This window comes from Stegostoma tigrinum, chromosome 11 (genome assembly GCF_030684315.1).
Source record: "Stegostoma tigrinum isolate sSteTig4 chromosome 11, sSteTig4.hap1, whole genome shotgun sequence".
In the NCBI taxonomy this organism is placed as follows: Eukaryota; Metazoa; Chordata; class Chondrichthyes; order Orectolobiformes; family Stegostomatidae; genus Stegostoma; species Stegostoma tigrinum.
Window position 1 is genome coordinate 68,755,911 of NC_081364.1, and position 16,187 is coordinate 68,772,097.

Here is a 16,187-nt window from a genome sequence, read left to right on the forward strand (position 1 = left end):
TCAGTGGTGCCCACTTTGGATTCTGCCAGGGTCACTCAACCTCTGACTTCTATACAGCCTTGGTTCGAACTTGAACAAAAGAGCTGAATTCCAGAGGTGAAGTAACAGTGACAGCCTTATCATTAAGGAAATATCTGACCAAGTGTGGCTTCATGAACCCCTAGCAAAACTGGAGTCAGTGGGAAATCAGAGGAAATACTCTCTGTTATGTGGAGTAAGTTGGTTGTGGTTACTCTAGGTCAGTCATCTCCACTCCAGAACATCTCTGCAGAAGTCCCTCAAGGTAACATTCTAGGCCCAACTATTTTCAGCTGCTTCATCACCTTCCCTCCATCATAAGGTCAGAAGTGGGGATGTTCACTAACGTTTGCACAATGTTCAGCCTCATTTATGACTCCTTAGATGTTGAAGTGGTTCATGTTCAAACACAACAAGCTCTGAACAAGATCCAGGCTTGAACTGAGAAGTGGCAAGTCCCTGAGTAGAGATTGGTATGGGGAGTGAGTCCCTTAGTGGAGGTTGATACGGGGTGTCAATCCAGAGTGAAGGCTGGTACAGGGAGTGAGTAACATTTGCGTCACATAAATGCCAGGCAATGATTTTTTCCAATAAGAGACAATCTAAGTACCTCATCTTGATATTCAGCGACCTTACCACCACCGAATCCCGACTAACAACATTGAGGGTTACCTCAAAACTCAACAGGACTCACTACAAATACAGTGCCTACAGGAGAAGGTCAGAGGCTAAGAATTCTTCCACAAGCAACTCATCTCCTGACCCCTCCAAAACCTGTCCACCGTATACAAGGCACAAGTCAGGAGTGTGATGCAGTACTCCCCACAGTTGCTCCTTTGTTTAAGAAAGGCAGCAGGCATAATGCAGGAAGTGATACACTTCCTTACATCAGTGCTATCTTTGGAGAAGATTCTTAGCAACGGAATTACTTGCATTTTGAAAAGAATGGACTTATTAGGGATATTCAGCATAGCTTTATGCAGGGGAAATATTGTTTTACAAAGTTGACAGAGTTTTTTAAGGAAGTGACGGATGTGATTGATGAGGGTAGGTCAATCGCTGTCTACGTGGAAAACAGAAATAGCTGAAAATCTCAGGTTTGGCAACCAATGTGGAGCGAAAGCAAAATAAATGTCTTGGGCCCAGTGACCCTTCTTCAAAGGAAACAAAGGTATATCATTGGCTATTCCAGTTTTTTGGGACTTTGCCTGTGGCAAAAGAGGAGGCAAAGGTCTTTGTCAAGGTCCCTGCAATCTCCCTCCTGCCTCCTTCAGCCTCATGATAGGCTGGGCCAGAAAGTTAAGTTGCTTGAGATCTATCGTGAGTTGGCAAATTGTATACGAAATTAGCTTGGTCATAAAAGACAGGGGGACGTTGTGAAGGGGTGTTTTTCTGACTGGAAGTTTGTCATGACTGGTATTAAGCAAGGATTGGTGCTGGATCCTCTATTGTTTGTAATTTTTACAAATAACTTCAATGAAAATAAAGGTGGTCTGATTATTAAGTTTGTAGACATACAGGGAAGCTGGTGGGGTTATGGACAATGAGGATTGTCAAAGGATACAACTGGATATAGATCATTTAGACAGTGAGGTGGAGAAGTGACCAATGGATTTTAAACTGGATACATATGTGGTGATGCATGTTACGAGGTCAAATACAAGAGAAAAGTACGCACTCAATGGCAGGACCCTCAAGCATATTGCTGTTCAGAGGGATCTTGGACCCCAAGTCCATAGCTCCCTCAATGTGACAACACAAGTGGATAAGATAATAAAGAAGGCATACAGCCTGCTTGCTTTCATCAATTAGGGCATTGATTATAAAAGCTGGCAGTTAACTGCAGCTGTATAAAACTTTAGTTTGGCCATATTTGAGGTATTGTGTTCACTCTGGTCCCCACACTATAGGAATGATGCTTTGGAGAGGGAGCAAAAGAGGTTTACTAGGATGTTGTGTGGATTATAGTGTATTAGACAGTGTATTAGGAGGTGGACAAACTTGGACTGTTTTTGCTAGAGCTTCAGAGACAGAGAAGCGACCTAATAGAAAAGTGTATAAAATTATGAGAGGTATCGGTTGGGTCGATGTTCAGAGTCTTTTTTCTAGGGTGGAAATGTCAAATGCTAAGGGGCATTGGTTTAAGGTGAGAGTGGAAAAGTTTAAGGAAGATATGCAAAGGAAGTTTTTTTTAACCAGAGGGTGGGAAGTGCTGCCGGGGAGGTGTTTGAAGCAAACACCAGCGAAGTCTGAGAGGTATTTAGCCAGACATGTGAACAGAAAGGGAAAAGAGCAATATGAACCATGTGTAGCATATAGAAATAGTTGAGAATGTCATCATGGTCAGCACAGACATGTTGGGCCGAAGGGCCTATTCCTGTGTTGGACTCTTCTGTGTTCTATATTGTTTTGTGACTTCTGACATTTTCCCTATGACAGATGATCAAAAGGGGCAGATATTCAAATTCATTTGTTGCAATTGATGCTATTTTAAATTCAGCTAGACTCAGTGGTAGCATGAAAACCATTAATGATTGTTGTAAAAACTGCCCTAGTTCACTTAAGTCTTTCAGGGAGAGAAATCTGCTGTCCTTCCCAATCTGATCTAGATGTGTCTCCAGTTTCATGGCAATAGGGTTGACTTTTAGCTGTCCTCTAAAATGGCTGAGCATGCCGCTGAGTTCAAAAGTAATCATAGATGGGCAACAAATTGCCCTTTTTCTGTGCTATAACCCTCAGTGAATGTGCAAACAGTTCAGGTTGAATGGGTCCCATAATCCACCAGAGTAAATTCAGCTGCAAAGGGCAGAACCAAACTGATAGAATCACTGATAATAAAGTGTGAAGCTGGATGAACACAGCAGGCCAAGCAGCATCTCAGGAGCACAAAAGCTGACATTTCGGGCCTAGACCCTTCATCAGAGAGCTCTCTGATGAAGGGTCTAGGCCCGAAACGTCAGCTTTTGTGCTCCTGAAATGCTGCTTGGCCTGCTGTGTTCATCCAGCTTCACACTTTGTTATTTGGATTCTCCAGCATCTGCAGTTCCCATTATCTCTGATAGAATCACTGGATTTGTTTCTGTTGTTTTTGTTTTTCAGAAAGTTGAAGCTGAAGGCACAGCCAATGTCAGGCCAGTCCCCCAGTGCTCGAGCCAACCCATATGCCTTCTGGCCAGGCCATCTCTTGGACAAAGTGCGCATGTACCTCCCATACGCCATGTTAGAACACAAAGAAGTATTCTTCAATAACGTCCAGGAAGATTCTAGGCTCAGTCCCTATGGCTACTACAGCAACCAGAGCTGGCCCATTAGCGAACAGGGATATCTTACATATGGAGACATAAATATGCACAAACGCTATTGGCTGTGATCCACCAGCTTGCTCTCGCACAGAACTTGCAGTTTATTCTCAGGAATTGTTCGACACTTGGACAATTCAGAAATCAGCTAATTCCTTCCTGTAGTAAACATGAATTGTACAAATTGTCCAAAGTTTGTCAAAGAATTTTAGAAGTCCATACGCAGATAGATAGTCCAGGACTTTTACTTAGTTGGTAAGGAAACTTTCAAATATTTACCTCTGAAATCAATGGGTAAATATGATTGGAAATTGTCCTTCATCTTATGACAGAAAACGCCTTAAAACAATTAAAATGCTTTGCTCACATTTCTATCATGTATTTTTTCTCATGTTTACTGACTACAAGTGTTCTCATTAGCTAATCAAAGGAGAACGAGGCGACAGGCTGTACCTGGATTGCCCCATGAGGGAAAATATCCTTTCTGTATCCATCCTATCAAGTCCTCTCAATAAGATCACTTCAATTCTTTTAAACTCCAAAGTACACCGAAACAACCTACTCAGCTGCAGGAGGTGACTCTTGCATCCCAAGAGTTAGTTGCGCAGAATCTTTGTTGAATTAGTCATGAAATTAATTATATACTTGGGTAAGGGAAACAAAACAGTGCATATTATTTGAGCTGTGGGCTAACTAATGCCCTGTAAAAGTGTACATGCCCTATCTACTTTTATACTATTCTCCGTGGAACAAAGGTGTGTATTAATGTCCTCCTTAATTATTTGTTGTAGCTTGTTAAAACCCTCACTGATTTTTCAATACTTTTATTTTATACATTTATTAATTTTGGTTTGGAGCTATGAAATGTGAGCTAAAGATGACCTTTGGACAGGGGCAGCAGCTTGTATTTAAACAAAAAGGACAAACACGTTGTGATTTGTTTGTGAGACCAGGTCTGAATGTTAATTGCAAGTTGATCAAAGTACTCCACAGATGCTGTGACATAAGTATATAGCAAATGTTTGTCCATTCACAAGGCTTGTTTGTCCCTGTGTTCTGAGGGACAGAATTCATTTGTACGTGGAGAGGCAAGGATTAATCAAGAACAGTCAGCATGGTTTTGTTAAGAAAAAGTTAAGTCTAACCAACTTGATTGAATCTTTCAAAGTGGTGATGGTGTGTTAGTGAGGCTAATTCTTGGACTTCAGCAAATCTTTTCATGTGGAATTCAATCTGGATAAGTGTGGGCAGGACAAACAAGGCAAGGGAATACATAATAAATGGTGGGACCCTTGGAAGCACCAAGGATCAGAGGGACATTGACATGCATGTACATCGGTCCCTTAGATATCGTGACAAGTGGATAAAGTGACGAAGAAGGCATAGGGAATACTTGCCTTTGTTAGCCAAGGCATAGAATTTAAGAGCAGGGAGGTTATACCAGTACTGTAGAAATTGTTAGTTAGGCCACAGCTACTATATTGTGTGCAGTTCTAGAATCCAAATTAAAGGAGAGATACTGTACAAAACGCTAGTGTGGCCTCATTTGGAATATTGCGTGCAGTTCTGGTCGCCCCATTACAGGAAGGATGTGGAAGCATTGGAAAAGGTGCAGAGGAGATTTACCAGGATGTTGCCTGGTCTGGAGCGCAGGCCCTATGAAGAAAGACTGAGGGACTTAGGTCTGTTCTTATTGGAGAGAAGGAGACTAAGAGGGGATTTAATAGAGTCATACAAGATGATCAGAGGATTAGATAGGGTGGACAGTGAGAGTCTTGTTCCGAGGATGATGACTTCAGCTTGTACAAGGGGGCATAGCTACAAATCGTGGGGTGATTGATTTAAGACAGATGTCAGAGGCAGGTTCTTTACTCAGCGAGAGGTAAAGTCATGGAACGCCCTCCCTGCCAATGTAGTTAACTCAGCCACATTAGGGGCATTTAAACAGTCCTTGGATAAGCATATGGATGATGATGGGATAGTGTAGGGGGAGTGGCTTAGATTAGTTGACAGGTTGGCGCAACATCGAGGGCCGAAGGGCCTGTTCTGCACTGTACTGTTCTATGTTCTGTCGCACTGGATAGAGAGCAGAAAGGATTTCCAAGTATGCTGCCTGACCCAGAGAATTTCAGTTATGAAGAGAAATTAGACAGACCGAGGTTGTTTTTCTTAGAGCAGAGCAGATTGAGTGGGACATGATTGAGATGTATAAAATTATGAGGTCATAGATATGGTACTTTTTTCTCTTTAGTGGAAGGATCAATGGCCAGGTGCCATAGATTTAAGGTCAGGAGCAGGAGGTTTAGAGGAGATGTGAAGAAAAACTTTTTCACCCAGAGGGTGGTGGAAATCTGGAACTCACTGCCTGTAAGGATGATAGAGGCAGAAACAGTCATAACATTGAAGAAGTATTTAGATATGCATTTGTGATTCCATGGCATACAAGGCTATGGGCCAATTGTTAGAAAATAACAGTAGTTAGTTGGAGTTATAGAGTCATACAGCACAGAGACTTGACACTTCAGTCCAAGCGGTCCATGCCAAACATAATATCAAACTCAACTTGTCCTACCGGCCTGCTCCCAGCCCATATCCTTCCAAACCTTTCCTATTCTTGTACTTACCCAAATATCTTTTAAGCGTTGTAACTGTGTCCACATTCAGCACTTCCTCAGGAAGTTTATTCCACTCACAGACCACCCTCTGTGTAAAAAATCTGCCCCTCATGTCTTTTTTAAGTATCTCTCCTCTCATTTATGCCTCCTGGTTTTGAAATCGCCCGTTCTAGGGAAAAGACACCTACCATTAATCCTGTCTATATGGCTCAGGATTTTATAAACCCCTATAAAGCCACCTTTCAACCTTCAATGCTCCAGTGAAAAAAACCCTCAGCTTATGCAGCCCTTCTTTATGTCCAGTTCTAGTCACCCAGATATAGGAAAGATATTATTAAGCTAGAGGGGATTCAGAAGAGATTTACTAGGATGTTGCCAGGCATGGAAGACTTAATTCTTTTTTCCGTGCAATAGATCTCAATGATTCTAAGTGCAGGCTTCCCTGTATCGATGATACTTCTGAAGTCTTCAGAAGCTTTCAGTAAATTAGTAAATATGATTTTGCTTTCACAAAACCATTGTCATAGGCAGATTGCAAACTTTAAGCCATGCCTGCCTCTTTGTAGGTTACGTGGAACAATCCGTCGTCTGTACCTACACTGGCCCTAAACCCCACCTCTTCCTCCGTTACATTGATGACTGTATCGGCGCCTCCTCGTGCTCCCATGAGGACCTCGAACAGTTCATCCACTTTACCAACACTTTCCACCCCAACTCAAGTTCACCTGGATTATCTCTAACACCTCCCTCATCTTCCTGGACCTCTCTACCTCCATCTCAGGCAACCACCTAGAAACCAATATCCATTTCAAGCCGACCAACTCCCACAGCTACCGAGAATACATCTCCTGCCACCCACCTCGGCTTGGTTCGCAATAAACGACTGCACCTCCCAGTCGCGAACCATTTCAACTTCCTCTCCCATTCCTTAGACGACATGTCCATCCTGGGCCTCCTTCAGTGCCACAACAATGCCACCCAAAGGTTGCAGGAACAGCAACTCATATTCCGCTTGACAACCCTGCAGCCCAATGGTATCAATGTGGATTTTACAAGCTTCAAAATCTCCCCTTCCCCAACTGCATCCCAAAACCAGCCCAGCTCATCCTCGTCTCCCTAACCTGTTCTTCCTCTCACCTATCCCCTCCTCCCACATCAAGCCGCACCCCGATTTCCTTCCTACTAACCTCATCCCGCCCCCTTGACTTGTCCGTCCTCCCCGGACTGACCAATCCCCTCCCTACCTCCCCACCTACACTCACCACTGGCTCCATCCCTGCCTCTTGTCTGTCTCCTCTCCACCTATCTTCTCCTCTATCCATCTTCGATCCATCTCCCCCTCTCTCCCTATTTATTTCAGAACCCCCTCTCCCTTTTCTGATGAAGGCCTGAAACGTCAGCTTTTGTGCTCCTAAGATGCTGCTTGGCCTACTGTGTTCATTCAGCTCCACACTATGATATCTTGGATTCTCCAGCATCTGCAATTTCCATTATCTGCCAACTTTAAAACCACGCTTTTCCTATTCACAGCATGTGTCCACAGCGGGTTTATTTCTCCCCCTTGTATTTTACAGTGGGCCTGTATTTTGCCAATTGTCTCTGTTTCTGGGCACTAAATTTGCAACAACACTGCTAAAGTTAGCCTGAAGTAAAGTTTATATTTCACACAAGATGGAGGGGCATTAGATTCATGTCACAAGCACACAAAAAAGCATATATTAACAGATTTGGAGAAGATAATGATAATCAATCAGTAGTAATTTAAGGACAAAATAATCGGGGGATATCAGTTTATCAAGGTCCTTGTTTTAAAACTAGAGTCCAAAATAAAAAATTTAACATCAGCAGAATGTCAGTGTGGGAGTGGTTAGTCTGGAATATCAGTTCGGAAAGTGTTCTGGAAAATGGATTGGGAATATAGTCTGGAGCATCGGTGTGGGAATGTTATTTTAATTATTTGATGTGGACCATGGGCTTTGCAAGGTGGTCAGCATTTAATGCCAATTCCTAATTGATCTTGAGAAGTCAGTGGTGAACTGCCTTCTTGAACAGCTACAGTCCCTATCCTGGAGGCAGATATACAATACTGTTAGAGAAGGAGTTTGCAACAGTGAGGGAACAATGGTATATTTCCAAGACAGGATAGTGAGTGGTTTGGAAGGGAACTTGCAGATGGTAGTATTCCCATGTATCTGCTACCCTTGTCCTTGATGGAAGTGGTCATGGCTTTGGAAGGTGCTGTCTCAGGATCATTGACAAATTTATGTAATGCATTTTGTGGATAGTACATACTGCTGCTACTGACCATCAGTGGTGAAACCTTATGTACGTGGTCCCAGTCGGACAGGCTGCTTTGTCCTGGAATGTGTCAACCATCTGGAGTATTGTTAGAGCTGCACTCTTCCAGGCACGATTGGGGCGTATTGCACCATAGTCCCAATTTGTGCTATGCATATGATCAAGAGTAGTCTGATGGGGTGGTAATTAGCTGAATTGGAGGGGCAAATGATCAAGGGACCACGGGGCCAAAGTTATATATTCTAAATTAACCCACAGCGAGAAATTGGGCCTGACACATTTGGTTTGATATGGCCTTATGAAAGGGGCTGTCACTGTCACTTTGTCTCTGGAATTGAGCTCTTTTGTTCATGTTTGAACCAAGGCTGTAATGATATCAGGTGCTGAGTGGCCGTGGCCAAACCTAAACTGGACATCACTGAGCAGATTATTACTGAGTAAGATTTGCATGATAGCACAGTGGATTCCTTTACTGATAATCAAGAGTAGCCTGCTGGGGTGGTAATTGGCTGGAGTGAAGGGGCACATGATCAAGGGACCACAGGGCCAAAGTTAAACATTCTAAATTAACCCACAGCAAGAAATCAGGCCTGACAGAAAAAAAATCGGCCAAATTAGATTAAACAGCAACCAACAACTATTGGCTACAGAGAACAATGGAAACCATAGTCAAAGAGGTCACAAAGAATCAGGGGGAACAAGTTACAATCAGCCTAAGGATTGTGTCTTGGAGAAGTATCAATCAGACCTTCTGGCACCTTGACTTCCAGCCGTGCATTTTACACCTTCTCAGCATGGCAACAGTGAAAGATGTTGTCATGATCCCATTGGATGCTTTGAATGCTTGTCATTACCCTTTTGGCCAAAAGCCACAAGAACATTCTGGAAAGTCCAGAGCAAGGGGAATAAAGGCACACTGCTGGAGGCCACCCCCACAATGAACACTTGCTGCAAGATCCACGGCAGAGGACTGTGTGGCAACGCAAGAAGACCCACCCTGACCTGCAGGACCTTCATAAAACAGAGCCAGCCCCAAGTCAGAGAGGATGGACATTCCAAAGACCCAGCTCCAATACATGGATAATATCTTTTCTCAGGCTTGTTAAAGTTAAAGTTGGGTAGTTAAAGAGCATATGTATTTGTGTGAATTTGGGAAATACAATATGTTTTTAATAACAAATATTTTGTTAATAAAATTGAGTTGAATTGCCAGCCAAATTCTGTGTCTCTTTAAAGATAGTAAGAGCTGTTGATGCTAGAGTCTGAGATAACACAGTGTGGAGCTGGAGGAACACAGCGTGGAGCTGGAGGAGCACAGGAGGCCAAACGGCATTAGCGGAGCAGGAAAGCTGACATTTCAGATTTGAAGAAGGGTCCAGCCTTTTCATCTACTGGTCATTTCCCTGATGTTTTCATGTAATCATCTCATCCTTAGTTCTACCTGTATGCTGATAGAATTCTACAGCAGAGAACAAGGCCCTCTCACTGTCTGTGCCAGACTATTTTATTAGCATTTTCCAGCACTTGGCAATAGCCTTGTGTCTTAGCATCATCAGAGCATTCCTAATTACTTCTCCAATGTTATGAGGGTTTCTGCATCTGGGTAGGAGTGTGTCTGGCTTGGAACAGTGGTGAGCAATTGAACATAGGATCATGAAGGGCCACAGAGCAAAAAAAGCCCTTCGTCCCATCATGTCCAGTCTGTCAAAACAACCATCTAGTTATTTTAATCCCATTCTCCAGCAGTTGACCCATAGCTGTGTATTGTATATTATGCATCTAAATACTTCTTCAGTGTTGTGAAGGTTTCACCTCACCACGTTTAGAGGCAATAAGTTCCAGATTCCCACCACCCTCTGGATGAAAATGTGTACAAATCACCCTTAGCCCATGGTCATTGATTCCTCCATCAAAATGGAGAGTTTCTTTCCATCTACCCTATGTATACCCCTCAATTTTATTCAAATCATTCATGTCTCTTTCCCCGCTATCCCACCCCCAGTTCTTAATCCAGTCAGAAAAATACACCTCAACCATTACGGTTCACTTCCTGCTACTGAGCCAACTGGGAATCCAATTTGCTAAACTTCTTTGGATGTCATGGGTTCTTTGGATGTCATGGGGACTTACCTTAACTATCAGCTACCAAAAGCTTTACTGAAGTTCAAGTTGACTACATCAAAAGCCATATATTCATCTACGCCTTGAAAATAAAAAGTCAGTTAGGGTGGTCAGATGTGACCTCCCCTTCCACAAAACCATGCTGACCTTGATTAATTCCAGATTCAAAATGCAGATTAAATCTGTCCACCAGAATTCTTTCCAATATTCTCTCCACTGCAGAAGTTAGACTGATTAGCCTGAAATTTCCTGACTTGATTCTTGCCTTGTTGAGAAATGGTTCCATGTTGATGTTCTCAATCAACTGGAGGACAGCCGTTGTAGAATACAGAACAGATACTTCAGACTACACTGTCTGTGCTGGCCATGATGCCACTTGAAATGATGCCTGTACATAGTCCATATCCTTCCATTGACTGTTCATGTGTTTGTCTAAATGCCTCTTTAACTTTGCTAACATATCTGCTTCTACCAACTCAGTTAGCAGCATGTTCCAGACACCTACTACCCTCTGTATAAGAGATTTTCCTCACATTTCCCTCAAATGTGCACCCCCTCAACTTAAAACTATGTCCCTATATACATGACATTTCCACCCTGGGAAAAAAAATCTCCAACTGACCATGCCTCTCAATTTTATATTTTCTGTCAGGTCACCCCTCAGTTTCTAACGCTGTGACTCAACTTTAGGTGCTCATTTCACCGAACTGCTGATTTCAGTGAGATAAGCACTTCAGATGGCAAAAATCTCAGCTTAACCAGATGACTCAACTTTTCATGCTGTTTACAGTGTAATGCTTCTTTCAGTGAGATAATCACTTCAGTAGGATAAAATCTCGACTTCACCAAATGACTCAACTTTTCATGCTAGTTTCACTGAAATGCACATTTAGGTGAGATAAGCACATTTCCAGGGCTAAATCTAAACCTCACCAAATGATTCAACTTCAGGTGGTGGTTTCACCGAAATGCTTATTTCAGTGAGATAAGCACTTCAGAAGACCAAAATCTCAACTTCACAAAACGACTCAACTATTGATGCAGGTTTCACTGAAATGGTTATTTCAGTGAGATAAGCAGTTCAGAAGACCAAAATCTCAACTTCACCAAACGACTGAACTTTTGATGCTAGTTTCACTGAAATGCTTATTTCAGTGAGATAAGCACTTCAGAAGACCAAAATCTCAACTTCACCAAACAACTCAACTTTTGTTGCTGGTTTCACTGAAATGCTGACTTCAGTGAGATAAGCACTTCAGAAGACAAAAATCTCAACTTCACCAAACGACTCAACTTTTCATGCTGGTTTCACTGATATGCTTGTTTCAGTGTGATAAGTTCATCCAGTTCCACACTTTGTTATCTTGGATTCTCCAGCATCTGTAGTTCCCATTATCAGTGGCTTTTTTCTCTTCATCAAAGTTTGTGCAAAAGCAACACGGTATGGGGTGGCACGGTGGCTCAGTGGTTAGCACTGCAGCCTCACAGCACTGGGGACCCAGGTTCAATTCCAGCCTCAGGCAACTGTCTGTGTGGAATTTGCACCTTGTCCCTGTGTCTGCGTGGGTTTCCTCCAGGTGCTCTGGTCTCCTCCCACAGTGCAAAGATGTGCACGCTAGGTGGATTGGCCATGCTAAATTGCCTGTAGTGCTCAGGGGCGTGGGTCTGGGTGGGACTCCAAGGTTTGATGTGCACTTGTTGGGCCAAAGGGCCTGTTTGCACACTGTAGGCAATCTAAACAATCCTGTTCTCACATCTCCATGTTATAACCCTGCTGATCACTGCACACAGAGATGTTTGATAACAAAAGGATAACAATAATATTAAAACCCAGTGCTGGAGATGTATTTTAAGTGAGTATTTTAAATACACTGAGGCCAGTGTCGATCTCCAATTCAACTTTTACTTACAAATGAACTGTCTTCAACTTTAGCACTGCCTCATTCAGAGATAGTTACCAGGGTGTCAGCATCTCTGAACCTCACACTTCTTATCTGTCAGCCAGGGCTCCCTGATTTGGGCTGTTAATATGGACCAATCAGGCAACTCATATTCTGTGAGGTTCAACTGGCCGACCTGGTCACAAACCAGTGCAGTGTGTTCATCGAAAATCAAATATTTACTAGAAAGATACCATTACATACCAGTGTAGAGGAAGGCATGAGGCTAAACTGGGGAGGGAAAGGGAACTGCTCATTGGGGGTGGCCCAGAGAGTGGAAGAAAATCGAATGGGAAGAAGACCATTTGAGACTGAGGGAGATAGATGTAATTGCCTGAATGAGGTATTCCATTTGCAAAATGGATTTTTGTGTATACACCATGTTCATTTTCCCCGATCTTAATCTGTACTCCTCTTTAAATCATCAGTATCTGAAATTTCTGTATCATTTCCAAATGTTCTGTCTCTAAAGTTATGCTGTTGGAATTGGTTGAACTGCAGAGATATCATTTATTTGCACAAATGTGTTCAGTGAAATGAGTTGCATGCTATATATGTGTTATTCTTCCTGATTCTATTATACGCATACAAATTCAAGTTAGTTCCACTTTTGAACAACAATCTGCTTTTAGATGTATGATGTATCTCATTTGCCTGCCACTTATTCTTGTGGATGAGTTGTGTTTCTGTTTTGTGAAGAAATATGAATGAGCTGGAGCACTAACGGCAATGCCCAATGTGGTGATCTTCCAACATTGCAGCTGGAAGGTGGGGCGGGGAGGGGGATGGGTTTCACAAGAACTATTACAGAGGGAAATGGAGAGACAGGTGATGTATGTGGCAGCACCGAGACAGTGAGGAGAATGAAATGCAGCCTGAAGGGGAATCTGGCTGTAGTCGCAAAGGCACGGGCTGAATGGAAGAGGACAAAAAGGATTCACACAGAGGAAGAGAAGATCAGACTAGACTGATTATGAAACAGGCAATAATCATTGGGAAGTTACTGATAGGAGGGTGAATCCATCGGGCTCACTTTAAGACTGTTTACAGTTACCATATAGTTCCATATAGTATATCAGGCCAGGCTCATACAGAAATGCTTCCCGGAGTAATTAACATGTAGACCCCACTGGGAAAGAGTGAGGGGTTGGCCATCCTGCTACCACTGCTGCTGGTGGTGTCCAGGCCAGTCATTCTGGCCAGAGACTTCAGCTGCATCATCGGCACGAATGAACAATATGGAGGGTATGACAGTGAACTGGACTCAACGTCCAGATTTCTGATGGAAACGATTAAAGTTGCCAAGCTGCATAACATCTTTAGCACCCCTGCAGACTGAGCATAGAGTAGAAACGCCTGGTCATAGCCAGATGGGTCTATACACCCATTGGATAGATTTCCTGTTTGCGCCCACACGTCCTCGATCATATCCATTGAAGTCAAGCCGGTGTTCTTCTCTGACTACTGCCGTCTGCTGGCTGACTGTCACCTACAGGATGACCAGCGGGCTAGCAAGGGAACATGGAAGCTGAATGTGAAACTGTTGACCCCAGAAACATCATTAAGAAGCTCAAACGACAGCACACAGGTTGGAGAACGATGAAGACCCTTTTGCACTTGGTGGGAGGCAGTCAAAGGGAACACCAAGAAGTTCTTTGTCCTGAAAAGTGTTCAGAAGGTGAGAGAGAGTTGGGAAAAACTGTTCAAACTCCAGAAACCCATGCAAAACCTACTCTTACTACAGACAATCGGGGTCAATGTCACGGAGGAGCCCCAGGAGGTGTCGAGGCAGCAAGCCTCACTCTCTGCCTTGGAGGCCTCCAAGATAATCTTCCGGTTCAGGGTCTGCACTGTGGAGCAAAATAGAATAACAGTCAGAGACAGACAGCACTGAAACTTGTTCATGCTGACTCGATACCCTAAATAAATGTAGTCCCATTTGCCAGCATTTGACCCATATCCCTCTAAACTCTCCCTATTCATTTTCCCATCCAGATGGCTTTTAAATGTTGAAATTGTACCAGCTTCCAGTCCTCTCTCGAGCAGCTCATTTCATACATGCACCACCCTCTGCATGAAAATAATGTACCTTAAATCCCTTTTAGATCTTTCCCCTCTCACTTGAAACCTATGCCCTCCTATGGACTCTCCCACCCCAGGGAAAAGACAATGTCTATAAACCCTATCCATGCCTCTCATGCTGTTACTAATCTCTATCAGGTCATCCCTCAGCCTTTGATGCTCCAGGGAAAATAGACCCAGTCTATTCAGCCTCGTCCTTTAGCTTTAACCCTCCAACCCAGTCACCATCCTTGTAAATGTTTTCTGAACCCTTTCCGGTTTCACAACATCCTTCCTACAGCAGGGAGACTGGAATTAGATACAGTATTCCAATGGAGGCCAAATCAGTGTCCTTTAAAGCTGCATGTGACCTAATGAGATGTGTTCACATTCCTTCTTGAAGATGCGAAAGGAGAGCTCTGTGCTCAGCAGCCTGAAGGATGAACGTAGCTCGATAAGTTTGTCTCAATCTGACATCCTGAAGCTCAGCAAATCCTTTTAAGCCAGTCCGTATGACACTCTGACCACAGCCAGCGCAATGACACCCAGACATTCCTGTCCTCGATCCTGGGGGTCTTCGACAACACCAAGCAGGAGAGCCTGGACCGACCATTATCTCTGGATGAGCTGGAGAAGGCCTTCGAGTCCTAAGAAAAGAATAAAACTCTGGGAAGTGATGCCTTTCCAGCCGAGTTGTATTCAGCTCTTTGGGAGTTGATTGGCCAGGGCCTGCTGGAGCTGTTCGACAGTACGCTTCTGTCAGGTACTGTGAGCGAATCCATGAGGAATGGTATCATCACCCTGACCTGCAAGTGGAAGGGATTGAGGGAGGAAGTTAGAAAGCAGCGACCAATATAATTGGCGAATGTAGCCGACAAAATCCTGTCTCAGTCATTTGCAACTGGGTCAGGTCTGCTCTGCGATTGGTGATTGACCCTGACCAAACCTGTGCTGCAGCGGACAGGACGATTTCTGAGAGCCGAGGGAGACGATCACCGGCAGGCAGAACAGAGGGGTGGATACCTGCCTCATCAGCCTGGACCAAGAGAAGGCCTTTGGCAGGATATTGCATACCAACATGTGGGATGTGCTTTATAAAATGGGCTTTGGGGAGAGAATCTGCAATTGGGCCCGACAGATCTACACCGACATCATTAGCGCAGTCTCAATCTGCGTATGGGAATCACAGAGCTTACCCATCAGATCCAGGGTCTGGCAGGGCTGCCCACTCTCTCCTGCCTTTTTGTGTGCTCTATCGAGCCCGTTGCTGAGTCCATCAGTAAGGATGTGAGCCTGAGAAGTGTGATTATTCCAGGTAGAGCGGGCCTGCAGGTCACAGCGTCCCTGTACGACAACGATGTCACCGATCTCTGCTCAGCCCCAGTGTCAGTGCGCGGGTTCATGAGCATCTGTGACCTTTCCAACTGGCCTCGGGAGCCACGGTAAATCGAGACAAGAGTGAGGCCATGTCCTTTGGGATCTGGCCTGAATGATCCTTCATTCCCTTCACCGTCAGGGCAGATTACCCAAAAGTGCTGGGCACACAGTTCAGAGAGCCTGGGGCGTGCAGAAAGCCTTGGGAGGTGCACTTGTGGGTAAAATCCTGGTCATCAGGTGTGAGGCACTCTCTCTGTTGTTGTGCATGGCACAGTTCTGGCCCATCACCCACACTGCACTGTTTCCCTCATCCGAGCCATCTTCCATTCCTCCTGGAAGCCTAAGATAGACCGTGTCTGCAACAACTCCATGTACTAAGCTCTGGCTAAGTGGGGGAAGAACGTACCCAATGTCACCGTCATCCTGATGTCCACCTTGTTGTGCATTAAGCTGTGTGT

General features: G+C 44.0%; 1 protein-coding gene across 2 annotated transcripts in view; it reads left to right on the forward strand.

Annotated features, from left to right (window-relative positions):
* Positions 1 to 9,352, forward strand: part of LOC125460532 (EF-hand calcium-binding domain-containing protein 12-like) — a 63,618-nt gene extending 54,266 nt beyond the window's left edge. For both annotated transcript variants that reach the window (XM_059649548.1, XM_059649549.1), the window contains one exon: positions 3,118 to 9,352. In XM_059649548.1, the coding sequence (XP_059505531.1) occupies positions 3,118 to 3,388 (271 nt within the window). In that variant the 3' untranslated portion in view covers positions 3,389 to 9,352. The remainder of the gene's footprint in view (positions 1 to 3,117) is intronic.
* Positions 9,353 to 16,187: the final 6,835 nt, after the last annotated feature.